This window comes from Struthio camelus, chromosome Z, assembly GCF_040807025.1.
Source record: "Struthio camelus isolate bStrCam1 chromosome Z, bStrCam1.hap1, whole genome shotgun sequence".
In the NCBI taxonomy this organism is placed as follows: domain Eukaryota; kingdom Metazoa; phylum Chordata; class Aves; order Struthioniformes; family Struthionidae; genus Struthio; species Struthio camelus.
In genome coordinates, this window is record NC_090982.1 from 37687572 (window position 1) to 37715433 (window position 27862).

A 27862-nucleotide genomic window follows, 5' to 3' on the forward strand; every position below is an offset into this window, starting at 1 on the left:
AAGAATTTTCAGTGCTGACTGGTCTAAACTTATATATTGCTTTCATTAGCTAAAAGTAAAATTAATTTCCATATAAACATCTCTGGAATTTTTTTCCTAAACAAGCCCTATCTTTTTTTAAACCATCATATGTCCCGAATGTTTGAATAATAAAGTAAGGACAGAAAGTGCTCATTAAGTTACAGAAGAGCTGTGAGTGTCAGAGGAGAGCAAAAGGATCTCATTTCTGTGAAGAAGTAGGAGACAGGGAGCATGCACATAATCAGGACAGGGGAACAGAAGAGCGCTGCAACCATACCACTATGGGAAATATAAAAGCACTTGGGTCTAGCTGATATTCATCCCAATGCAATAGTCTTGAGATTTTCCAGCTAGAAGGAATTTTATAGGGGCAGTGACAATCGACAACACGGAAATCAACCTAAGCTGAGCTGAAATCAATGGACCTGTGCTGTTTTACACCACCTGAAAATCGGCTTACTGTTTCACAGAAACGCGAGATTGGTCAGGAAAGGAACCTACTGGAGTTACTCCAAATTTACATAGCGTGAAATAAGAAGCTATAGCCCCAAAACATTTATGGCCATGGTAGGGCTTTCCAAATGCTTCTAGCTGTAGCATGATAGTTATCTAAAAACATAAAAAAATTTCTAAACTTCAAAACAACTCAGGAAATTAAATGCTCTTCAAAAACTGTATTTTACATTTCCGCCTACTTTTCAAAGCTAACAAAAATGAAATGTTAATACATTTTTGGTTTGATCACCAAGATATCCAGAAAATAATAAATTTATTCTTTTGGGTTGCTTTCTCTGAGTAAGAATCTAAAATTTCACAAGCATCCTAAAATACTCTTTCTATCAGTAGGGAAAAATATTCACCTGAAAGACCTTTGTGCAGGAATATTTGGAAGACCGTTTCAAAATCAAGAATAAAGTTTTATCTTTCAAGGGTATTTCAACATATGTTTTTGATTTTGAGGAAACTTCTTTTTGGTTGACAGAGTTCTTGGTTAATGTTAACTCTAAACCATTAAATCATCATATAAATCACTCTGTTATTCTAAGACACAGTGAAAAAGTACTAACTGAAGAGTGCACAAGCCCTGTACTTCAAGCAGAACACAACAGGAAACATAAGAGAAATGTGTAATTTGCCACCTAAATACAGGAAAATTTTGTCTGTATAACTGAAAATTGGCACATATTCCAGCTGGCTTAAGCGGGCACTCATGTCCAGTTTGAAAGCTGTGATTCTTGGCATTTAATGAAAAAACAATAAATCTAGTAATTGTCCGTGTAGTATCCATCAGTGGGAAGAACTATGCTCCAACATGACAATCCTTTCCAATAATGAAATCCATTCTGTAACGTTCCTTTCTCACGACTTTCATTTCTGGATTGTGTAATGTGCTACAAAGAACACCTTGACTGCCTCACGTACATGTACAGTTATGTTAGCACATCGGAGAATTGCCTGATTACTCTCCTCACAGTAGACAAAAGTCTCTATTGGGGTTTATCCATTTTTTGTTCTTTTTTTTGCAAGCTCTGGACAGCTGGGAATTGTTCAGTTGATACTGCATTAGCATTTTTCATCTACTTCTTTTGGCACATTTTATAACTTACAGCATGTTAAACATTCCAGGAACATGCTGCCTTCTTTAGCCTATAAATGTGTTGTACGAAGATCTACAGAAAGATCAAACTTCTGCTTACCTTTTAATGAACTTTTACTCATGATCTAATCTAAGCCTAAAAAGCAACTTTTGAATGTTCAGAACCTAATGGGAGCAAAAGCAGAAATATAGGATGCTAAACTGAAACAGTCATCCACCTACAGGTACTCTCATGTCTTTATATCTAAAGCTGCAATCCTAAAAATACTGACGTAATACGTGCATTCTAGTAAGATGATTTAAATATTCTCTCCTAGAGAAAGGCACAACGTTCTCCCTAGTTTTTGAACACTCTTCCTTAGATTAGCTCACAGACGATGGCTGATATATGTTTCAGAGAGATTATCTTGATAATAGCGAGCACGGGCCCACACAACTGAAATGCACATGGAAAAAATGATACATTGAATTTATGGGAAAGGTGGTATTTCAGAACTGTATTTTCATCCATTCATATGGAAAACTTAAGAATTATATTCATATAGCAACTCTTGGAACAGCAAGAAATAAATGAACTTGACTTTTGCCCCACAATTCAAGTTACATGGGAAGAGCTACACATACAAACGATGCTTCAATTCCTGAAGAAAGCAGTAACCAATAATATCCAGTGTGGGGAAATCAGCCCACAAAGTGCAAAATGAGCCAGACGGGCATTTTGCTCATCATCATATTACTACTGCAGACCCATAGTTTTCTGCATACTTATCACCAACCTATTGCCTCACTTTCATGTTTCATCCAAGGTTCCTCATCACAGAAATCTGACTGACCGATACGCCAGCCAGCTCATCTCGCCTCACTTGCTGTTGCAGGGACAAATTCAGAGACTAATAGTCATTCTAGTCCCTCCAAGGTTCAACTAAAGATGAAACATTTTACAAGGAAAATCCTTTGAATACATTCACTTAATCTGTGACATCCAGATACCAACCTACTCTAAGAAACCCGCTTTGCATAAATATCCAAATGGCAAAGGCTTCCCAAAGGAGCTAATGGCTCTTTTAGGAGCTAATGTGACTTTTAGAGTCACATAATTTGCAAGAATCACTGCTTTGAGAGACTTCAAAATCCAGACAATTTACATCCTCGATGCAATAATTTAATATTTCCCATCCTAAACTCTGCATGGGGAAATCCTGGCTTAGATATATTGCCAGCCCTGATCTTCAACTCAGATACTACTAAAGGCTTTTCTTGTCAGATCACTTCCTCTTTTGGGCGTAAAAAAGTGTTTTCCCCTCACAACACAAAAAGAAAGAGCCTCTGAACACTGCACACACAAAATTCACCTTAGGTCAAGGTATCAATTAGTGGAACAACACTCGGCATTTTTAATCACTAACCACCGTGAAAAATGTTCCACCAAGAAGTATTCTTCATTTAGAAAGATTCTTTATTGATATCCTCCTCGAACATACTCACATAGTCTTGGGACAATAAAACAGTAAGAAGACTAGCAAAAAGGGAGGTAATACAGTTTAGATCAGAATTCTCTTCAAATCTTTGCTACTGATACAAAACAAGTCCCCCCCCCCCCAAAAAAAAAAAAGAAAAAAAAAACTATTTCTCCTCCACCTAAGAGGGAGCACAAGCGTGCCATTGTGAATCTGACTGTAGACTACAATAGCCAAACAGTCCCTTACTGCTGTGCTTATCTTACTGAAACTATTTAGATTCTGAAAGCTTGTATTTACTTAAAGAATCGTTACAAGCTGCCATCAACCAAATGAAATTCTAGGGTACAAACATGCCATTCTATTCTAAATGAATAGAAGCTCTATCAAATCAGACCAGAATTAACTTTGAATCTTTCATGTCCAACATGGCAATTACTACCTCTCCCACCAGACCTTTATACTGAAAAGCTATCCTCCCAAAAGTGTGAGCTAAATTAATGACTATTGATAGAAAAACTCTATGCAGCTAGCACTCACTTAATAGCAGCTGCCAGAAGAGTCTTGCACAATAGTTCACATCCTGTACATTTCTGTAAAGTTACACACTTAATAAAAACCGTATTACTCCGTTGTATTACATTATAGTCTTATGAAAGCTTTCTAAAAATCATAGGCATATTCTGACCAAAGATAAATCCCCTGCACGCTAAATACATAATGAACATCCTCATTTGGATTGCCATCCTTGTTTAGTATTAAGAATATTAAAACAATTCAGTATTAAAATATCAACAAGATTAAAAAGAATAAAGCTTTAAAGGGTTTGTTAAAAGAATGAGATAGAAATAAATTCACTTATATATGCTAATTTGTGAGCAATGTATGCAAATATAACAAAGTAGTATTGGATTTTAGACATCTTTTGCATTTTAGCTAGGTTAAAACTATCCATCACAGATGCCGTTGCATTCTTTTCGCCTCACATATCTATAAGTCATTTTATGAAGCTGTCTATATAAACAGTCTCTTACATATATTTACTTACCAACAGTATCACATGGTTCGTCTTTATGTACACAGAAATCCTTCCTAGAATTGGGAGGGGGAAAAAGAAAAATGTTAAGCAAGCCAAATGATCATACTGGTAGTGACTCTGTGACCTATTTCCAAATATTTTGTATGGCTCAACGAATAACTACAGAACTCCATTATCTCAGCAAAGATCATGGGGAAGCAAAGGCCAGGATTACCCAGAACACTTTAACATTAGTTTAACCTCAGAAGAGATCTAGGAGCAGTCAGGTGACAAAAAATGTACCATATATTTAAGTTGCATTGTACTTAAGTCCTGCTTTTTCCCCATTCCAATCTCTTGAAATGTAACAAGTCTAAAGTTAGTCTTTCTTTCACTTGAAACAAAAGCATCTGCAACATCAAATTCAAAAGCAGCACTGACTTTATCTTTGCTCTAGATGCTTACAGACAGCTTTTGTGCTCAGAAGAAAGCAGTAAAAATGACTAGAAAGAAACATAGAATAACTACATGCATTTCTGCTAGGGCATCCACCCTATTGTAGTAGAAAATTCACCATCAACTCACTTGGCAAAGGCCCAGTGTTTATTCCAGGCATAGCTCTATAAAATAAGACGATTTAACTGCATCAGGTGGAACAAACATTTTATCCATATGTTAAACAACATCTGCTTATGATTCATTTCAGTTTCACATGTATTTTACCTGTTCTCAGAGACTAATGACAAAGTCATCAAAAGAATACAGGAAAAGCTTCCTTTTAATGGAATGTTGATTTCGAAAATCATGTTAATATTTTATTTTAAAACAAGACAAGGCTGCTGAGATATGCATAAAATGAAAAAAACATGCATTGCATCTACAGAATACACTATTCACCTGAAGTTTATTCGGAAAAATATTCAAACAAAGCTTTTGCCCTTTTGTTGTACCAGGGAGTAACTCTCCCTATTTTGAAGTTGGCATATGGGCCAGAGATATCTCATTTTTTTATTCCATCTACGAAGCTAAGGGGGTGGGGGAGCGGGTGTTACTATGTTACTAATATCTGAGACATCCTGCAAAGAATTACTGTATATATGGATTTCCTGGTTCCAATATTGATTTAAGTTATTGGATATTATTCCATGCGTAAAAGTTGTTGCTTTTTATAATTAGAAAGCTTTAAAGTGTGCATTTGATGTGTGCCTGTAATCTGAGGCCACTACAGTCAGTTAACCCTTTATTAAGTTTTTTAACCTCTTAAGGCAGGGCTAATATTCTATCCGATAATTACACCTCCTAATGGCTCCAGAAGGAAAACTAAAGTTAGAAATCAGTTAAGCAATCCTCTTAATATGGATTAGGCCGCACCTCACTTTTCCTTCCCAAATTTTGCCTTTTTATGGAACAGCACCAAATAATGAAAGCCAGTTTTCTTTCAAAAATGTCTTATACGGGTGTTATTGTCCCATAACTAGACGTTTGTTAGCATCTGCAAGAATTGCTTGGCGCTTGAGATGAGAGAGCAGGCTGGCGATAGTTGCCGTTTTTACAAATGCAACTACTCCAAGCGCCTTTTGTCTGTTGCGTGTTTCCCACAGACTATTCCCACATAGTGACTTAGGCCCAAAAGCAATCTTGAGAGGCTGGCAAATTTTTGACGCTTCTTTAAAGGCCACACAGCCAGAGACATGGGGTTACAGCTTTTGATTCTGCAGTCACCACTGCCAGACAATCACTGAGCAGAAAAACAGAGCAACAGCACGAGAAACTAAGCCCCAGAATAAAGTGATAAAGAAACTCTGGGAATCGGTTAAGATGAGCCTTACAGATGGAGCCGCAAGGGGTGAACAAGAAACTATAATCGGATACAGAAGGAAGTTCTTTTTTCTGCACGGGGTTGTAATACGATTCCTTGCTTTGTGCTATGTCACACAAGGGACTTATTGTATTGTTAAGCAACACGGCAGAACAATTAGAAATATGGTACTTGCGGTGAAGCAAGGGAATGCGCGTAGAGACAATCTAAGGACATAGATTGGTCTCCCATGTACAACTACCATAAATACTAATTGGTGTTACAAGTAAAAAAGAGAGAACATGCCTGCAAATTTAAAAGGCGGCCATCCGACATTTTAAAGGTACCAAGGCCCAAGAAGTTTCTGCTTATGTAATAGCTTTGTTCTCATATACCAAGTTGTTTTTGTTTTGTTTTCCCTTCTTGGCTGACTCCAGCTATGGTTAAACCACGCATCCCACAGTTGGGGAAAACGGCACTGCTGTGTTTCAGCAAGAGGGAAGTGCTATAAGCCAGTCTTAGTTCCTTATTTACATTGAAAACAATGTTAAACCTTCATTAATTTCCAAATATGAGGATGCATTACACACATTTGAGACCAGGCTCCTTAGCAGAGATTTACAGCTCTAGCTAGACCTACCAATGACTCGCACAGAAATTGTTCTCTAATTCCTACAAGATAGCTTAAATATATCATATTATGCTTACATTCCAGTATGTACGCACATGTGTGTATATATACACACACACAAACATATGTATACACACATACATACACCTATATACTCATATATATCTCCACACCTGTTGTCACTATTAAATGAAATTTAGCAATACAAACTACTTTATGGTCTACTATTTGTTACATTCAATTCACATGCTGAAACTATGCAAAAGAGATATGAGCACTTCCAAAGCATCAGATTGCATAAGCAGAGCAATAAAGCACACTACAAAGCCCTAAAGAAAGTCCAGCACTGAGATTACTTGCCTCTTCCTCCCTTTTCTTAGCAAAAATAAGGCCTTAGCCCTATTATTTTGCGTTATATTAGCATTACCATCAATGCGTATAGAAGATTTTGTGGCACAAATAAATAACTCTGATGCTAACATCTAAAGCTGGAAGCTGTGGTTAAAACACACGGAAATCCCTTTCCAATCAGTATCCAGCACGCAACTTCCATTACTCTTAACGGTTAGTTAGCATGCACACAGAAGGGAAAACAAGCCCTTATTCAAGTGAGAGAAAAGAGGAGCTTTCATTAGATTTATGACAGATTTCCAGGCTTGAATGAACTGGCTAACAGCAGAAAAGAATTCTAAGCAAGAATGGGTAACTACTATTCCATTGTTATAAGAAATTACATCAAGCTCGTGAATTTTTTAAACGATCACATATAGCGTTATAGAGTGCCTTCAAGCTGAAACAAAGACTAACTACCCAGTTTCCAAACATGAAGTATCTCATTATATTTTTTCAGATGGCTCTTGGTTAAAATAATTCCTGATGTGTAGATGGGATATACAACAGAAGACATGAAGCACAGCAGAGGAAGAGTAAAGAAGAAATCAGATTTACTCGCTATGAATAGTTTGCATCAATCTGTCCTTTTAGATAAATTTAACTCTTATTTTAAGCATACCAATCAAAAGATCTATTTCTTGTCCCAACTAATTTACCATTTCTTCCCATACAAAAACATGGAGGACAGATACGGATTTTACCTGCCTACCATATCTTCATTTCAGTTTTCACCCTACTTTCAATTTCCTAACTTCTCTAAAGTTGATTATTTCAAAAAGTGTAATCTTGGTAGTCTTGGAACTGGGATCTACAGCCAACAAAATTCCTCCTGCTGTCATTGATGTAGAGTCTAGAACACGATTTTTTTTTTTTTTTAAGATGCAAGAGATTTGAGGTTTAAAGTCCAAGCAAATTTTCACAAATCACAAGGGTTTTATTTAGCATAGTTGCAATCAGGGGCCCCCGTTGGCAAATAACATTCTTACTACGTTAAAGATGCCTTCATTTGAATTGTACTAAGTGGAAAATGACAACACTGTAAACCTTCCTGTCTTTTCACATTACGGAGTGTCCTGAAAAGAGTTCAACATGTAAACTAAGTCCATGAAACATACTAGCCAACTAATGCACTTTTTAAAATCTATATTAAATCAGAATCACTTTTGGAAGGTGACAACCATGAGATAAATTACACCCTATTAGGCTGGCAATTTAAACAAACAACCTTTTTCTCACAGGTGCTATTTCGGAAACTGCTTAGTAATTTCAGAGTAAGCCTTGAACGCACTGTGTATTTTAGAAAAATCAGGAAATACTATAATTAAATATTTAAAGTAGTTGACAGATAGACACTTTTGGCTCCTTAAACTTGAACCAAGATTAAAAATGATGATACGAAAAGGTCTTCTTCTAACGGTCATATAATGTATGTCTTGTAACGGCTGCCCAATTAAAAAGCAGCAGCTCAAAAGCGTGGCAGGTGAATCGAGTATGGAACTAACAGAGCTCAAAACCAAAAAAGAGATGTAAGTGAGAAAGCCAAGGAAGGTGTTTTTGAATGGAGTCCTATAGAATCTAGACTTGGTATTAGGCTTGAACAATGATCTAGAAGGAAACAGAGAAGCACTACTGGTAAAGTTTGCAACCAAAATTAAATCTGGTAGAACACAAATGGCAATAAAGACAAATCCGATTTTTTCAGACGGCCCATCTGAAAAACTTGTATTTTAACAGAGCCAAAACTAGACCCCAAAACCAGATCAGATATTGTAACAGTGTGGCACTAGAAAAGGTCAGAAAAAAAACGGAAGATGAGCATTTAAAATCAGGCATTAGTTTTATACAAGAAAGTGAACATTCTCCTTGGATACAGATGCAGGAAAATATCAGAGATGGCAGTAGCACGAGTACAACCACTCACATTCTGCTGCACCCAATTTTGGTGCTTAAGCTTCAAAAAAAAATTTGAAAAACAGAAAAAGGTTTGCAAAGAGCTATGCGAATGATTACATGCCTGGGAAACAGGCTTAAAAAGCTCTCTTACTTAATCTAATGAGTTGCCACTTGATCGCAGCCTACAAGTATTTACATAGGGAGGAGCTTTCTAACAGCTCTTTAGCTGCAAAGGGTATAAAGGCATTCACGGCTGAAAGCTGAAACGACACAAATTAAATTACTTTCAGAATTAACAGTTGTGTCACATTTCTAAATACCCATAGCAGCAATTTACTTCAAAACATGATTCATCTTCCTTTATTTTAAAATCTTTATATTAAGACCAGCCACATTTCTTATCCATAATGCAAATCAAATGTAAAAATAACTGACTGAATTTAATGTTAGGAGGTCAAACTAGGCAATCAGAAAGAGTTTTAAAATCAAGTTGAGGTGCATGTAACGGAATATAACAGCTCAGTAACAGTGAAAGACATTACTGAAGGGGACATGTGTAGCCTGAACTCTACAGCTCTAAAGAACAAGCTGACAGGGACAGGTAAAGTTATGCAGAGTTTTCTCATATAGAGTATTACCAGTATTGTCAAGTTCTTGGACACCTTGAAAGACAGAAGAGAAAAATAAATAGCCTATGAATGACTTAATTAGCGATATTTTTAAAATAGACAAGATTAAAAAAAATAGAATTCTTAAAATTGCGATAAATGCACTTTTTTTTTTTTTAAACTCAGAAGGTTGGTTTTTTGTTTAAGATCTGCGTGGTTTCCAGGCTTCCTTCTGTACCTGCAATCCTATTAAGAAATAAACAGAAGTAAGGAAGAGTTGAGGTTCTCATGAACGCCCTTGGTATCTGCTGCTCATGTCATAAAAAAAGGAGTAAATACTGCAAAACTTTGCAAAAATCTTGGGAGAGTTGACAGTACTGATATTATGATGACGGAAAAAACTACAAAGATGAAATTAAGAATCTTTTCCTCCCTCTCTGTGCTAACATGCAAGAATTCCTTTTTACAGAGTTTTGCATTTCCGTGGAAGTTCAAAGTTAGCAGCAGTAGTTTAATAACCAAATCTCCATCCTTTTATGTTTTAACAAATCTGGATAGCCAGACTCAGCAACCTTTTCTGGGAGACCCCACCACGGTAGCTTCTGTGCAGGGGCAATTCACAGCTTTCCACTTCCCATTTTATTGAATATGAAGGACTTTTGGTGCAAATCATTTTCAGAAAAGTAGTAGAAAGCAAAGTCAGAAGAGTCTGAACTCAGTGTTATACAACTGTAAGGAACGGTAATCCTCTTGTGTGTTAGAAGATAACAGCAATGCTTAATAAATTCTTGTTCTAGCTTTGGGGAGAATTTTCTGGAAACGTCTGAAAAATGAAATAACATTTAGACAATCTAAGTACTGTTTAGGTCATTTTCTACTGTTATAGAATCAATCATTTCTAAGAGTGAAAACGTCTCATAATATTGTTTCACTAGCATACAATCTGGAGTAAAGAAACTACGGATACCGCAGATAAACATGAATAATCTACTGATTTATACTGCAATACTGCATCTTCACAGTGTATCAGCCGAATATTAAGACAGAGACCTTTTCGTGACAAACACACGTTAAAAGGGCAGCTCAGAGAAGGTAAGTACAAGTGAATTTTTTTGATCTGCATGTTTATATGTTTTTCTGAAAATCACTATGACACAGACCTACGGACTAGAGAAGCAGCTAGACACGATTAATCATTTTTAAGTGAAGTTAGGTCCTGCGTCATTCCTGTACCCTCTTTTTCTATACTTAGGTTTGATTATCTTGACTGCAACAGGGGTCATGTAAGAACTCAAATATATGAACAGAGAGCAACTGAGGATGCCACGGGCCTTTTTCTGCCTCACTTTCAGTTACACTACTCAGACCAGACAATCTGCAGACACATATACATAGCAACTAATCATATCCTCTCAGCAGTCACAAAAAACGGGGCTTCTCTCTGTGCAGCTGCACTTTATAACTTAAAAGGCAAGGAGGCACTGCTGATGTACCAAAGTAGATTTCTCCACAGAGGAAAATACTTCCTGATGCATTTGGTCCATATTTGGACCATTTGATCTCCAGAGGTCCCCTCCAAACCCAACTATTCTGTGATATGTATACATCTAAAGTAATAGTGCTAATTTATAACTGTGAATCAGATCGTTTTATCGAGACAGTCCTTAAAACAATTTCTGCCTTAATTCACACGTTCTCCTTAAAACAAACCTCCCTGGCGATTCTTTCTAAACACGCTACTCAATCTTTTTCTTTTCCTCTTCCTTTTACTTTATGGCACCACATTCAAAACGTGCCATTATTTCATCGCAATAAGTCAACATAAAGGAAAACTAAACAAAAAACTCATAGGCTGAGATAGGACTACAGTAAAGTGAAATGATCAAACTGATAACATATTCATAGGTAACATTACAGCCCATTTTGGCATCACAGAAGGTAAAAATCGGGGGGGAGGGGTTGCTTTCAGCTCTATACAACAAATACAAAAATAAGTCTTGAGAAGTACCTTTTTTCATGAAAAAGCTATGACAGCTCTTTGACTGCTGAATAACAGTCTCTACTGCATGCACATCTTGCTCTTCATAGTTAACCATTAAAAAATAGCTAAGCAGAAGACTAATACTCAATACCTTATTCCCAGCTCCTTTGGTTACTGGAAACAACTGGCATGAGAAAGCACAGGACAGCACTTTTCAAAGCACTCGTGCTGCTCTATTATCACGCTACACAAAAAGGAGCGCTAGGTAAGTTTTAGGAGGCCTGCCACGGAACGCGTTAGATAATCAAAACTTTCCATTTTTGCTTTAAAAATATCAAGCAGTTGGTGTTCATCTGTCTAAACAAAATTATTTCTCTCAATAAAGCAGGTCTGCTGTCCAAAGCTGTTTGTAAGTTATGACAAGGGAGCCTGTTCTGTGTTTGTAAAACGGAATGATACACTCTGAATTAACAAAACACACAAGTGTAGCCACACATGGGGTTAGCTATACCATAAACCTGATGATGTGCAGAGGGAGCCTGGATTAGCAAAACATTCCCACAGTCAGCAAACCACCCTGGTATGATTTATTGGTAGCTAAAGCAGCTCTGAGATGGGAGGCAGTAGAGTGCAGAGAATAATATCACTGGGGGGGAAAAAAAAAAAAAAAAAAGAGTCAGAAGAACAGATCTTTAATTTCTGGCTCCAGCACTGACTTACTATCTGACCTCTGGCCAGTCACTTCCCTGCTCTGTACCTCTAGGTCCTTGAAACTGAGTAGTACATTTACTCTTGAAAAACAAAACAAAACAAAAATCATTAAAACTGACAAGAAATTATAAAAGAAAAAGAAATAATAACGTATAATTATAAATTATATAGTTTTCTTTATAATTATAAAAGTAAAAGAAATTATAAGCAATACGAATCAGCCTATCATTGCTACTAGAAAGCACATCAGAAAAGCATGTCGTAAAGCACGATTAGGCTTTCCAAAGTTTGGAAGCCCTTTCGCCACGTAGAAATGTTACCTGAAATTCAGAAAGCTCCGTGGCCAAACACAGAGGCTGCTGAAGACATCTCCAGACCACTGTCTCTCAGTTTTTTAACTACCACCTCACTTGCATCAGTTCAGAACTCTTCTGAACCTTCCACAGAGGCCGATTCAGGCAGAAGAGGGAAAACCAGAGGACAGGGGTGCTGCACGCTTTTTCAGTTTCTCATTGCTGAGATGAGCCTCACAAGCTAAAGGAGTATGGCCCGCAACAACAGACTGAAACTGAGACACAGATTTGAAGCTTACACGTGGAAGAAAGGCTAATGTCACGAAAATATGGCATGTTAAATCCCACTCTCCTGGCAGAGCCCGAGATGCAAGTCTGAAGGATTCGGGGCTCCTGTTGAAGATGCAGATATTTTTGACTGTCTCCACTGATTTAGGAAGCAGGGGATAGGCAAAGAGGGTCACTCAACATCCCATATTTAAAATTCAACACACCACGGTCACTCATTTATTCTTGGATATTCACAAACAAACTAGATACAATAAGTTCCACTTCTCTTCTGCCCATCAGTCTAATACCATGATCCTCAGTGCTTCTTCATGCCTTTGGCCCCAGCTCACTCTTTCCTACTGCTCGCACCTTTTCTTCTCCATCTACAGTCTTTCCTTACTAATACACTAACTGCTGTTAAAATCACATCCAATCATTAATCTGATAATCTGATAAACTCCTTCCAGTCTGCCATCCCAAGGATATTTTCTGATGAGCTAACAAATATTTGCTACAGGGAGCATTATTTTTTATTATACTTTATTACGTCTTCCACAGTAGTTCAGAGTAAGTTCACAGAGTGAAGGATTACCGGTCAGCTAGTACACAAACGTGTAACAAAGAACGACCTGCCCCATCAAAGAACCAACAACCCATATAACAGACAGAACGCAGTAAATAAAGCGGGATGGGATAGGTTAAGAGGAGAAAAGGTATGGGCCTTTTTAAGGAAAGGAAAGGGATTAAACAGCAGAAGCAGCATAAAGGCTGTAACCACAGAGTTTGTACTTCAGTATCTCCCACTTCCAATATTCTTTCCTCATAATTACCATAATACGGCAAAGATCGGGGAACCAGGGAACAGGGCCAACTTTTCAGGGTTTGTTATCTTATTACCTCCCCAAAGAAGCAGAGAAGTTTAGGAAAGCATTTTTTTCTGCTTCAGGAAACTGAAGCACTCTATAAATATTGCAGTAGTTAAGACATCAGCTAATTTTAACTACAAAATGTATACAACTCCAAGTGAGGTTGTCCTGAATAAGTGTTACAAAGTTGTATGTAATTTTGAATGCTACACATGGTTTTAGGATTCCACATGACCAACTAACATGGCAGAGTACAATCGTATTGTAATACATAGAATCACAGAAATTTTGGTTGGAAGGGTCCTCTGAAGGTCCTTGTTCAAAATCCCCTACAAAATGGGACTAAGCCCCACCCTAGACCACAGTTCTGTCCTTCCCTTTACAATATATGGGTAACGGGCTGTGTGTTGACTGAACATCAAGATGCTTCCCTCTGTGCCATCACTTCAAGCCCAAACCATGACAGCATCCGCTTGGAAGGAAAGAGGTGAACTGGAGGCATATTTCCTTCCAAACGTGTGCATAGCTTCATATTTAGTGCTACAAAGGACTACAGACCCAGTATCAAACCCCTGGGGCTGCAGAGTATGTACCACGTACCATTACGTACGGAGGCATATTTTCATCCAAATGTGTGCATAGCTTCATATTTAGTGCTACAAAGGACTACAGACCTAGTATCAAACCCCTGGGGCTGCAGAGTATGTACCACGTACCATTACGTACCTCGAGCACACAATGGAACATACTAGTCCCTGATCCCTTAGTTTCAAGGCAGGTAGCTAGCGTTTGCTAGCTGGCATCTCAAAGACCAACTTCCTTCCAGAGAAATCAAAGTGTTATCGTTCACTTTACAGATGAGGGAACTATAATACAGTGATGTGCCTCATGTCCAGTTTTGAATGGTCTAAATATGCTTTTGTCTTTTAAATGAAAAATATCTATGGGTTGTGTGTGCTGTCTTTTTTTAAATGAAGGCACATGCAGAGAGCTATCTAAACTGTGGCCACATAGCTGAAGAAGAAACAAGAGGTGACCATTTCACACTTTTACCATCTGGAACGTATGCTTTCTGAATGATTGATTCTCTTTACCACCTTCTTTTTGTTAACACTTCAATCTCTAAAAAGATCTCAAATTAACTTCCTTCTTAAAACTCTGGAAAGAAGCGTCTAGCTACACTCTTCCCCATTGCAAAACTAAACACAAACTATATTAGTCACCCACCACCTCATAATGCATTTGAGGTATTCTTGCTCCGTAATGTTCTTATTATGCCACTGCCTATTTTTTAATGCCCATCTTTCAGTATTGTACCTTGTGATAAGTATAGCTGCATCAACTGAAGACATGTCTTCTCCCCAGCTTGTTGACATTTCTAAGTGTATATCGTTCTTCTTTCCAAACTCTTCATGTTGCCATTTACAAAAGCTTTCCAGCATTTTTTCCCCATGATGTCCAATATACATATCCGCCTGGAAATAAAAAGCAATTGATTTTGTTAAAACTGTGATTCTATACATAAATTCACTTCAATTCACTTCAAAGAGGCTGGTGAAGACACTGCACTCAGATGCATACAGTGGATCTGTTCACCTAAATTCATCTCCTTATATGTGCTGGTTTTTCACTACCTTTAGGGAAGAAAAGCTTAATGATGTGAAGATCCAGCATTTGAATATGAAATGAGACTTCTCCACTTGTTGAGAGGACACTGAAAAAAGAAATACTTTCTTATTCATTAAAAGGTATATAGTCTTTTAAAAGGCACATATTAGAAACATGGATAACGGAATACCTTCTTCCCTGTTAACCAATTAAAATGTGGAAGGATTTCAACAATGCTTTGTAGAAACAAGAAAATAAGATTATATTTTCCTGAAATATTATATACAAGCCATACGTCACTACAAAGTGTCATTCAAGATATCTGCTGGACTCATCCTTTCTTAAAGTAAAAAGAACAGGATCTGAGATGAACTTGCCTGAAATATATGCAATGAAAGAACAGTGCTATATCACAGCACTGTTTGTCTAATGATTGGCTGACAAAGGAGTTCATAAAGCAGAATGCAGAATATAAGTGGGTTCTGGGCTTTTTTGGGTTTTGGATTTTTTTGTTTGTTTGTTTGTTTTAAGATCTAGCCAATTTCCATGGGGAAAACAGACCACTGCTTTTTATTTTTTTGAACTGATTTTCAGCTGGAGGCACAAAAAAAAAATCTCAGCATGTATAGCACACAGTTCAGGAAAAGCTTAACCTTTACTGGGGCCAACCTTCACTGTAAATGAATAATTAATGTACAAAGAAGCTAACTAAGAAAATATGTCAGCCTTCAAAAGTGATTGAATATCGCACGCCTTCATGGGGCAGCAAGCAAAGTGGCATTGCCCTCTACAGGCTAAGACAAAGGTAGTATATTCTTACTGGTGTCTCATGAAGCAGGACAAGCTTAGTCACCCGAAGATTCACTTGCAGTCCAAGGCTCTTGTGCTGGAAAAGGTTAAAAACCTAAGATAAAAAACAATAAATAAAAAACAGGTGCTTGTATTGCACACAGTACACTGTGGACTAAAACCATCAAAACTCACAACTCAACGAACCTCACAACTTTATGATATTCTCTATTATTTGGACAGAACCTATAACCACCTGACGGCTATTATATTGCGCTGGATAGAGCTTAAGTGGTATTTGGTCTGGGAATACCAAAAGGACTCTAACGACCATGATCACTTTACAAACTGTAGCCTGTTTCTCTAAATACTTATACATGCAGGTAACACTATTCACATGAAAATTCATGCTCTGTTAAATGCAGGATCACGGCCCAAGCAGGCCAAAGCCAAGACATGGCAACAACTCTTCTTCCTCTCGTGCAGAATAGTTCAAGTTTTCACTTATTCTTCGTTGTATGCTGCTTCGCTGGTGATTTACCTTTCCTTGCATATCACAGTGCTAATTTTCATTGCCTTATGCACCAAACCAGTGTACTATAGCCTCATTTACAGCTGAGAGGGGATGTAATCTTCTGAGTGCATTACCCTTTTTCCCTTCAGCCACTATGAGGTTCACATATCTTCTAACTGACACTGTCACCTCTTCATAACAAGCACAGATGATAAGAATTCATCCAATACCCCAGCTTTCCAAGTAACAGCAAAAATAATTTCTAAAAATCATGTTGGTCAGCTCCCACCTCCCTGCTTCATTGCTGAAGATACAAGACCAGACGATATAGACAGGTCTGCAGCATCATGTTTGATGCTGCAAAACATGCACGGTAAACCCTGACAGCCTGCTGATGTTCACTGACTTACCCCCTTAGAGGTGGTCAGTCAGAATAATTAAAAGGAGCAATGAAATCAGTCCATTGTGCATGCAGTTGCCAAAGTGAATTTTAAATTTCCTACCATGTTTAAGATGGTTAGAATAAATCTTCTGGCAGCATCTGTTCCATGATACGAAACCATAGCTGGATCTGCGACCACAACAGTTTCTATATTGTACTCTTGAGGTAATTTGTAAGAGTATCTTTTTCCTCTTCCACTCTCTGATATTTTTTGATTCTTGGATTTTCTGTTATCTGTAACACAAAAACATTGCTTGATGAACTCATCCTTCATGGTATTGGCTTAATATAAAGTCACTCTGATACTTTTAGGATTTGCTACCCATGAAAATAACACAACTGACTATGCAGAATGTAATAACTACGAACTCTGATACATACTTATTTCGCACTGCCAATGCAATCAGGCTCAGATGGAAGGCCTGGACTATGTGTAAATGTTAGTTCATACCAGTGAAGCAGGAATCTCATCTGGCTGCTTAAATAAAGCCAGTCAGATTCTTTGCATCCTTTCATCTAACATATTTATAAATGAGTATGTGCCTCATGAGTATGTTTGGCTTACGAGAAAAAACTAAATTAATATTAGGTTTGATACAAAAGTAGTCTCACTGAGACGGCAGAAATACTATCGACCCATCTGCAAAACACACAGAAAAATATGTCAATGCAATCACTGCTTCTTAGCATTGACCAATTTGGATTCACCACGATTTCAGCATCAAGAAAAGACACGGAACAATTAACTGATTTGTAAAGATGAAAGATCAAACTATTTTAGATGAATGATGTAAAGAATTATATGTAGCATTTAAATTTACAGAAAAAAAACTCTTAAGTTTTGCCATCAGGACTTCCAACGTCAGTGCTGCTCGCATTATACGCAGCTAAAATAAGCCAATCAAAACCAAACCCTGGTTACAAGCTTCTAAACCTACAGAAAGCTCCAAATCAAAAGCTTGTTACATTTATGGCAAAACCAGAGGTTACTGCTCTCGTTAAATTCAAATTTCCTCTCCAAAAATGTGACAAAATCCCCCTTACTACTTCAGAAAATACAGAAAAAAAATATTAATTTATTACACAGAAGCAGTTTGAGTGAGAAGGTGGTCTGATGCTCTTGGTATGCAGGAGTTAGCAATGCTATTTAAAATAATTTAATTTAAAAACAAAACGTAAAACAAAAATCCCGGTTGTAACAGCCAAACTCTGTCAGATCCCCTCAAAGGACAAAATTTAGGGGACTGATCTTGTTGAAGTCACTGAAATCAATAGAAATTGTTTTCCAACTTCCACAGTGCAATACTGGACTCTCCCTTTACAACAAAAGTGATGCTCAAGATGACTATTATAAACACATGTTCTGGAAATAGCCAAACATTCAGAATTTTGAAGGACATGTTTTCCAATTATTCAGTCCCATCTCTAATAGGAAAGTTCCTGCAGTCCACTTTATAACACAACACTCTCCGAAACATAACGGTCACTTCTCGTGAAAGTGCTAGACATATGCCTTAAAAATCACTGAGCTCATACAAGTTAACGTGAAAATATAAGATATCAATGGAATAATGGATCTGTGATTTATTATAATATGTATAAAATTGTAAGTAAGAAATATAAAGTATTCATGCTTTAAAAAAAAAAGTATTCTTTTACTGTAGTCATTTGTGAAAAGGTAATAAAAGCGTAATTTAGTCCATCCTGCTGCATCTTAGAAAGGCTGACTGATTCCAGTGAAGTTAGCAACAACACAAGAGTTACAAACACTAAGAAGCATGCAATTTTAGTAAAAGAAAAAAGCATATCATTTACAGAAATAAATGAAAGATTTAGTGCTTGTTTGCATAAAAATACAGACAACTGACAAATGCACAAACTACGTAACGCTAATTTTAACCACTCTGGTTCTGACCCTTCAAACATTTGCTTTACCTTATGCGTACGACCAGCCCCTAGCCTTACGCGGGCTTGTTAACTGTGGAACTATATAGCCTACTTTGAAAAACATAATACGTGTTTTTGCCACTCTTTTGAGAATCCTTTTTAATGAAACTTCAGGGTCAGGATTTGCGCCAAAAACACACCCTACAAGCTATACAACTATGACTTACCATACAAGCATTTAACGCTGCAAGAGTAGGCTACAGCTCTTACGTTTAAAGAGTAAACTCATTTGGGTTAGAAAAGATCTCTCCTGAGCCATCTGGTCAATCCCCCCATCCTCTGAGGAGCAGTGATTGCTTCCAGCCAAGATTCCAGCAACAGAGTTTATTCATTGTTTGCTCCTTTGTTGCAAACAGCAGCTATTGGTTAGAAACTTTTAATTTAATACCAGCATGACTGTTCAGAAAAGTCTGCTGACATACTTCTCCGAAAGCTTTAACTAGCTGTACCTTTTTTGCCCAGAACTGACAGTAAGCAGTCCACAACAAATCACAGCGTTGTGCTTAAACACCAAGATCACCGCAGTCTCAAAAATCGGTCTTCAATGCCTCTGCCCCTCGGGATTGTAGAGGATGAGAAGCCTGCACAGCTCTGCAGACAGGCTGCCTACAAGGGGCAGTGCCCATCATTTGCCTCAGACCGCTCTCGAGTTAACAAACTGGACGACAGCTTGTTCTTGGCCAGCCAACCTTTTCAAATTGCTGGCTGGATTCGCCCGTCACGTGCAATCTCATTTACCTGAAAAATTTTAGCTCTTCCATAAGACCTTTAACTAATATAGTAATTGCGATTAGTAATTTTGAAACTAGTAGCATTTGAGTCACTGCCATGATAACTGCTAGATAACAGGCGTTAAGCAAAAACATCCATTACTTCACATTTCATAAACAGGTAGAATTACAAAGAACTGCTCGCTATTGAAGGTACAGGGCATAAGAGACAATAACCCCTGCAAAAAAACATGCCTATATCAATCATGCATGTATGCAATTTGCATTTTAGAAGTAATACAATTCAATCTACCACAAAATACAAAGAGCTGCAAAAACGTATACCTTTCCAACAACAACATATAGAAGTTATTAAGCAATGGTCTGATTTAAAAGAATATAAATGAAGCTTTTAAGTAGGTCTTTTCTACATGCTTATTATTCCTCATTAAAGAAAAAATATGTAAAAAGGCCACTGCCAATTGCTTTGTTAACCACTGTAGAAAATGCCAATTCTCTGGTCACAGACGCCGCTAGTTTAGCATTTAAGGTCCCTGCAGTGTTGCAAGTGATTATTTTTAAATATTGTTAATTCTATTACTCCACTGGTAAAGAATGCCTGACTTACTTGGAATATGGCAGTCTTCATATTGAGAATAAAAATTAGATCAGATGGGAAAGTTGCTTTTGGGATTAAAGATATATAAATCCAGTTTAAAAACTTAGTTACATTGGCAAAGTAAAAATTAATAATAGAGGAGGGTTCTGTGCAACAAGACTTCTAAGATTTTTTTCTATAAACGCAAAAAATATGAAGAAGCCATATCAATATATTACTCAGACTCACGATCTGTGACTGAAATGAAGACTAGAAAGAGTCCGGTGTAAAATAAATAAAAATAAACAAACCAGATCTTTGTGCTTTAATCTATGACAGTTTTTCAGCAGACCACTTGAGAGTGATTACTACATGGGGTCCTCAGAAAGCTAATCATATCTCATGCCAGCTATCCACTTCCTTTCATCAAGGTGCCCAATTATACATACCCCAAACCAGGTAGCGTGCAAGTACATTTGACGTACAAAAAGAAAGAGAAAACAACAAAAGACTAACAAAAACCATCAAAATCATAAAAATGCCCCTTAAAGGGCTGAAAATTCAGCTACTGTAAGAAGAGACTGCCTCCAATCTGAGTCAACACTACAAAGAGACTAAGACTACAGGACACCTGAACACTTACCAGCCCTTGAGTGCATTCCCGGTACACCCACATGAAGCCCAGATCTCAGAGCACATCACCATCATTCCCCAAACTTTCTCTTCACCGGGGAAAAAAAAACTCTGGATACCCTAGCCATAAGGAAATTGCAGTGCACTGGACAGGTCTCTAGCTGACTATTAGGGAGCCAAGACGACAAGCACACCATCGAGCACACTGCTATTATAATTTAGACATAAACGTCTAAAAGTTGAGTGACAACTTCCTTCTGACCCAAGGAACAGAAACCAGCACCTCAAGCAACACCAGTGTCCATCTCTGCATTTTATCTCATGATTATTACAGGTAAACAGACTGTGGAGCAAGAATCAGCAGAGCTCTCCCAGCCGACTGCCCAGGCTGCAGCACATAAAGCCAAATGTCTGCTTCTGACCCAGTGAAATTTGCATTTTTTTCCCCTGAAAAATGGCATTACTTTAAGCACAGTCGTCTCGTTACCCAGAGACGAATAAAGCTTTGCTTCTGGTCAGAACTGAGAAGTGAGAGAAGAGGCTTTGGGTGCCTCAAATGCAGAAGGGACTCACAAATCGGGAGGGACCGCACCACGGACACGCACTCTTACTCGCTAGCCTGCGTGCGAAGGGATCACCATTCAAAGTGTCCCGTGCTCTACCATGAGTTCGGTACGCTGTACGGACAGCTCCAGGCTGGAACAAGGGCCCCCGACCGGGCACAAGGAAGAGAGCTTAGTTTTGCAATCCGGCCTTTTGCTCTAATAGCCAAGTGTCTCTCTAACAGACTTGTGAGCTGGTGTCTTTGAAAGGTTTCATGGGCCATGTGCTAAGAAAGGTGTGGGGTGTGAGGTCTGTACGTGTGCGACTGGCTCACATACATAAATCTCTCTCTCACACACGTTCAACAAAAGGATATACAGACATACTCATATGTATCCAGAAAACATCTGTTTCTCTCGGTGTGACTCCCCCCTCCCATTACTAGGGAAAGGAAAGAAAAAAAAACACCACCAAAACCACAAAAAACAGGTTCTTTGTCCTCCCCAAATGAGTTTGGTGGTGCAGCACCTTTCAATCCAGCCCACAACAGTAACGGACATCAAACAATACCTTCTTTGATCGTCTCTTCTAGTTCTGCATGCAAAGCTATCAGTTCCAACAGTAATCCTTCAGCACCTCTAGCACAGACATTCATTCCTTCTAATAATTATTAATTCATCATTGGCGATACACACTTGCTCCATTTGCTTGATATGCAGCCAGTCTTTGAGATCAATTTGGCTAAGAACCAGCAGCATAAATACCTGTCCCAAAATGCCTATTCTGACAAACACGAATACATGTTGAAGAAAGACATCCTATTGCAAGATAGGTCCGTATTGCTGAAAATTGCCAAGACAACTAATTTCTCCGTGTCTCACAGCGACAAATCTACCAAAAGCAGCAGTGCAAAATTTGACAATATCGGAGAGCACCATGCTCCACCTGATTTATAGTTGCTTCATTAATCCACTCTGTTTAGGATTTGACTTAAAAGTCTCGAATATTGCTAAAAAAGCTTTTTTATTGCTTCAACCTACCTTTAAGGTTGTGCCCATATCATGAATGTCTTGCTGGTATTAGCTCAGTCCCTGTCATACCAACTATACACAAAGCTTTTAAGTAATATAACTTATTCCAGCCCCATTAAGTAAAATAACCTGCAATAGCCTCAGTGAGTGAGGAAGCCTCAGCATCAGCTAGGAATCACAGATATTTACGCTCTCCTGGCAACACAGTTATGCCAGCAGATGTTAACCAATTATGCACAGCTTGAGTTACTCGGAAATTCCAGGCTAGCAGCAAAGATAATGAAACTTGTTTCAAACAAATGATTGAATCTCTGTTGACAGGCTATTCGCACCAAGTCAGAGCCTTGGGCATAAGATTATTAGAACAGAGTAAGCTGACTATTCCATCTAAGAGAATAAGAGAAAGTGAAAGGCTGACTTGTAATGAACATGACAGGAAATTATGTCCTTACACAAGGGTTTGCATCTTTAATCATTTTCATACACATCATGGACTGTACCAGGTGCCCCTCTCTCTCCTTTACCACACATGCACGTGCACACATCATTCATCTTTTCATTTTCTCTCACCCTCAAAACACACGCAGGCATGTGTGCTCTAACTCGTTTACCATCGCTAATGGGGAGGAGTTACCAGCTTTACTATAAGCGAATGATTTTTGCTGATATAGAAGGCTTCTTTTTTAAGTAAGCAGCAGCAATGGCACACAATGCCTAGAAGAGAAATACAGAGCATGCCGGAGGAAGTTACGTGTCATTTACTGAGTGCCTCTTAATACCTATAAGAGCTTTTCTTCGCTAAATCACCTTTAATTTCAACCTGTGGATAGAAGCCTAATTCTCAATAAAAACAGCATTTCCAGAATGGAAAAAAAAAAAATGTTGCATCTATTCTGTAGCCATGTAAGTCTGACAGAGCTGCATAAACGTTCAAAAAGAACCACGGCACCAAAGAGTAATCTAGGCTGGAAGAGACCTCTGGGGGTCATCTCAGCCAACCTCCTGCTCAAAGCAGGGCTAACGTCGAAGTTAGATGGGGTTGCTCAGGGCTGAGTGCAGCCAATTTCTGAAAGCTTCCGAGGACAGAGACTTCACAGCCACTCTAGGCAACCTGTTCCAGGGCTTCATCACTCCCGCTATGAAAAATTTTTTCCTTACGCCCAACTGAAATTTCCCAGAATGCAAGTTACAGCTGTTGCCTTTCATCCTGTAATAGTACGCCTCCCAGAAAAGCCTGGCTCTGTCTTCTCTCTACAACCCTTTTAGGCAGTGGAAGACGGCAGCTGCAGCCCTCCTTTACCCTTTCTTCACTGGTTTGAACAAACCCAGCTCCTTCTGCCTCTCCTCAAATGTCACATCATCAAGCTCCCTAGCCACTTTAGTGGCTCTCCTCTGTTGTTTCTTTCCACCTTACCAGTATCTCTTATACTATGCTAGCAGACGGGAAAAAAAAAAAGGTGATTAAACGTGAAAAATCATTCTGGTTTCTTCCTGGAAAAAATACATTTTTCACAACAGCATTAAAATTACCCTCGGCTTATCCCAAGGTCGTAACACTTAGATCTCCTCTCTCCATTGGAGGAAAAGAAGCTGATGATGAAACAGGACCAAGAGAATGTCATCTTTCACAAAAGCTTTTTCTCCCTCCTCTATTGAACATTATTCAGGGATCAGTAAGTGCCAAATTTTTTCTGAAACCCTTCTATTTAAAAAATTTTTGCAACTCACCATTGAGGAAGATGCTTTAGGATTATTTCTCACAGTTCTTTTAAGTGTCAATCATAAAACAAGAACACTATTATAAAGACCATTTACATTCAGAGTGTCACTCCCATTTGAAAGCCATTACTGCTTTGAGATGTATTAGCAGCTGAAACTGGGATAAACTGCGCAAATGTTTTCAAGCTGAAAATTAAGTGCAACTACTGCATGTAGTAGGAAAATCAGAAAACGACCAAGACAACAGAGAGGGACAAGAAATAGGCTGTAACTGTTAGATTACAGTAAAAAATAGCCCAGAGTTTTCCACTTTTAAATACTGAGGCTCATTCAAGAAACAGTGTTTCTTCCTCAGTGCTGTTTAACTTGTCAGAAAAGGGAACTGTCCAGTCCCAGCATGCCACCTCTAAGTCCAGCAGAAGTTACTACTACAATAATAATTAGATATGCTTTCGCTGGGGTTTGTTGGTTTTTAAACTACTAGCTACATCCCTTACAAATATGTCAGCTACATTAAATCTGTTCAGCGAGATTTGTATATTACCTGTAACAACACCACAGTACTGATTTTGAGAAGCTGGCTTTTCAGTAATTTTCTCCTCTACGGACCTTTTTCGTCTGTACACCCTGTGTGCATGACCTGTCACAGCCAAAGTGCGATTGAGTGGCTCAATAAATATGAAGTCCTCATTAATCTGTATAAACCCCATCTGCAAAGGAAAACAAAAGGAACATATAAGATAAAAATTTAAGAAGCTACACAAGTGTGCATATAATCCTACAGAAGGAAAAAAACTCTATTTAAGAAAACTTTTTTGTTTTTAGTAACCTTACTAACAAGGTGACTATCTTCATATTTTATAAACCTTTTTATTTCAGTGAACTACAATAAATTTCATTTATTTCAACTAAATCTGTGTGGGTGGGTGGCTACATGCCAGTAGCAGATGCACGGTAAAAGATCTGGAATGTTAAAAGCTTGCTTTGGGAGACCCATGGGGTCATTTAAATATGTACAGCATGTACAGAGAAGTCTATACACTAGTTTTACAACTCAGTGTATTGTCACTTTTTTTTTTTGACAGCTATACTTAATGAAATATGAGGAATAATTCAGGGAATAAGAATACATCCTGAATAATACAAAGCTGCAAAAGACTTCAAATGATACTCCTTTTACACATTTTCAAATTTTTTTTTTTTTTTAAATAGACAGCAATCCCTTCCCAGTTACAAGCAGCTAGAACAGAGAAACACTGTATTACAACTATTTAGTTGGTTGGCTTTTGTTTTGTTTTTTCTTTCAGCATGTTTATGCACACACACATGCATAAAAAGCTGACACAACAGATGCATATCTAATATTATAAGAGTGTGGCCAAGATTTAAAAAAAAAAAAAAAAAAAGTATAAAACTTACTTATGTAAATACCATACAACTCAAACTCAATGCAAATTGTTAAAAGTGCCAACACACACAAGTTTCTATCAGAATCACTAAAGCCGTGGAAGCAAGGTGGTTTTTTCCTACAAAATGTCATCAGCAAGGCTGACATTTAACTTTCTAATTCTGTAAACCTTCAAATCTATTAAACAGTTTTACTACAAAAAAGATAACAAAATGGCACCTCTGGCTGAGGGAAGCAAAGAGCTATTCTCTACCTTTGCACGCAATACGAATGGACACAGATGGAAAAGAACTGTCTCTGCTGAAATTATGTAGATGCCATTATCACGCTGAGGCTCCTGCCTGACTTATGGCTAAAATCTTCAAGAAGAAATTCTGGTCCAATTGAGAATATGAAATTAAGTTGTATAGGCAGTGTACATAAACTTAAAGAGTACCTGGGTCTATTTGGCTGCTCTATGTCCTTTCTGCACTTATTTTTCAGGTCGGTTTCTCTTAAGTGTGAGCTTTAAATGTTATACATTTAGAAGATAAGCTACATACGTATCATAAGGCACTTTCTGCACAACTCTCAGGTGCCATTTATAGCAATGTTTTTCTAATGCAACAACTAATTACTCTAATATAATTATAAATAATAATTTAAAATAACATTTTGTATTTGAGAGCTACACTTTTAAATAATAGGTAAAGTACATAAATCAAACTGCTTTTCCCTTGATTTTTGTGTCTAATGTTGAATTTCACTCAGACATGAACTTTTTTTTTTTTTTTTAAATCATTATTTAGCCCATGAAAGAAGCTGACAAGCTCTGGATACAGAACAGGATTAGCAGCACATCAGGTGGCTGCAGGTTTTCCCTGTCCACCTACAAAAAAATGCCTTAGCCCATCTTGAACAAAGATGCAAGTACAGCACGTTTGCCTTATTTGTTTCGTCTTCATTCTCTTTGCTGAGAGAAATGAAAACACAGCTTTACAGTGCTATTCCTCAGGTTGCCAACTGTCTGCTGAGAAACTGTGCTGGGATCCCTGACTTGTTTTGTATTGGCTTTTGGCAGCTTGCATAAACCGAACATTAATCCACTGGTGGAGAACTCTGAAAATTATTCCCAGTCTCCTGAGTCAGAGGTTAAAGAGCTGAAAACTGATATAAAGGTTATTGAATAGCATTAACATCAGCTACATATATTCAAATGGCTAATTTTCAGATAAATCTGGATAGCCAAATAATCTTTGAGATCGTTTTGACTGCTTTTGTAAAAAGCATCACTGTTGTTACAAATTCTTTGCCTGGGTCACTATTATGTCCTCCATGTCTTGGACAATTTTAGGGGCAAAAAAGGGAAAACGAATCTCTATCCTTGCCAGCCATGCTCCTGATTTTTCATAACTACTACAAGTTATGAAAAACTTGTAGTTTTTCATAAAACTTTTTTTTCATAAAACTTTTCATAACTTTCATAACTACAAGGGGAGTTAAGAACACCTACCATAACCCTGAACACAGAGAAAGTAGAGAAAAGCAAAGCCGTACATCAAAGCACCACAGACACCGGGTGCTAGGCCCAAATACAGGTCAATAGCAATGAAGACTAAAATGAAGAAGCAATGAAGATTATAGTCAAGCAATGAAGATTAAAACGGGTAAAAGTTATTGTGCACCTGGAGAAGATCTGGATAACTTGCTGTAAGCAAGTTCTGAAGAAATGATCCAGCTCATGCTGATTTCAACTGAAAAGCTACCACTGCTGCTAGCTGCAATGAAGCCGGCCGCCAGGAAGGTGCGCTTATCTCATGCGGAGATAACATAGCATGCACTTTTTTTTCCTGCATGCAGGTATTCCTGCTTTTTCAAGCATCTTATCTGGAGTAAAACAAAATGTAAATGTAGTACACACACATCTTAGTGAAGACCAAGCCCAGGACAACTTCACTCGGCAAAGACTCCTGCAGACCTCCCGAACAACAACGAACTTAGTACTTGCTCCTGCCTCTTAGTTACTCATATACAATAGACTGAGGGCTCAGGAAAAGGCTGGACTTCATCTCACAAGCATGCACAGTGTTAGACGGCACTAAGCACGGACGCTCTCCAATGGACACGTGTGCAGCACTTCTATTTTAAATTAACGAGGAGAAGTGTCCACTTCAAAAAAAAAAAAAAAAAAAAAAGCTAGCTTTCTACATCCCACACTCACATCATAGCAAACCCTTTTCACTTTATTAAAACAAACCAATATTAAAGAGCCAAGTGGAAACGCGAGTCCTGAATGCCAACTAACCTTCTGCTTCATCTAAAAACAAAACTAGCTGACTTCCGAAACACGTTAATAATCACGAAAGGTAGGTAGATCAGAACTGTTTTGAAATACATCTTTTTT

General features: G+C 37.9%; 1 protein-coding gene across 1 annotated transcript in view; it reads right to left on the reverse strand.

The window, feature by feature from the left end:
• LOC104150304 (A disintegrin and metalloproteinase with thrombospondin motifs 19) overlaps positions 1-27862 on the reverse strand; it is a 152944-nt gene that overhangs the window by 94250 nt on the left and 30832 nt on the right. Inside the window, exons 3-7 of the mRNA XM_068928608.1 lie at positions 24616-24781; positions 16952-17124; positions 15966-16049; positions 14855-15012; positions 4124-4167 (exon numbers count right to left, since the gene is read on the reverse strand). Of these exons, the coding sequence (XP_068784709.1) occupies positions 4124-4167; positions 14855-15012; positions 15966-16049; positions 16952-17124; positions 24616-24781 (625 nt within the window). The remainder of the gene's footprint in view (positions 1-4123; positions 4168-14854; positions 15013-15965; positions 16050-16951; positions 17125-24615; positions 24782-27862) is intronic.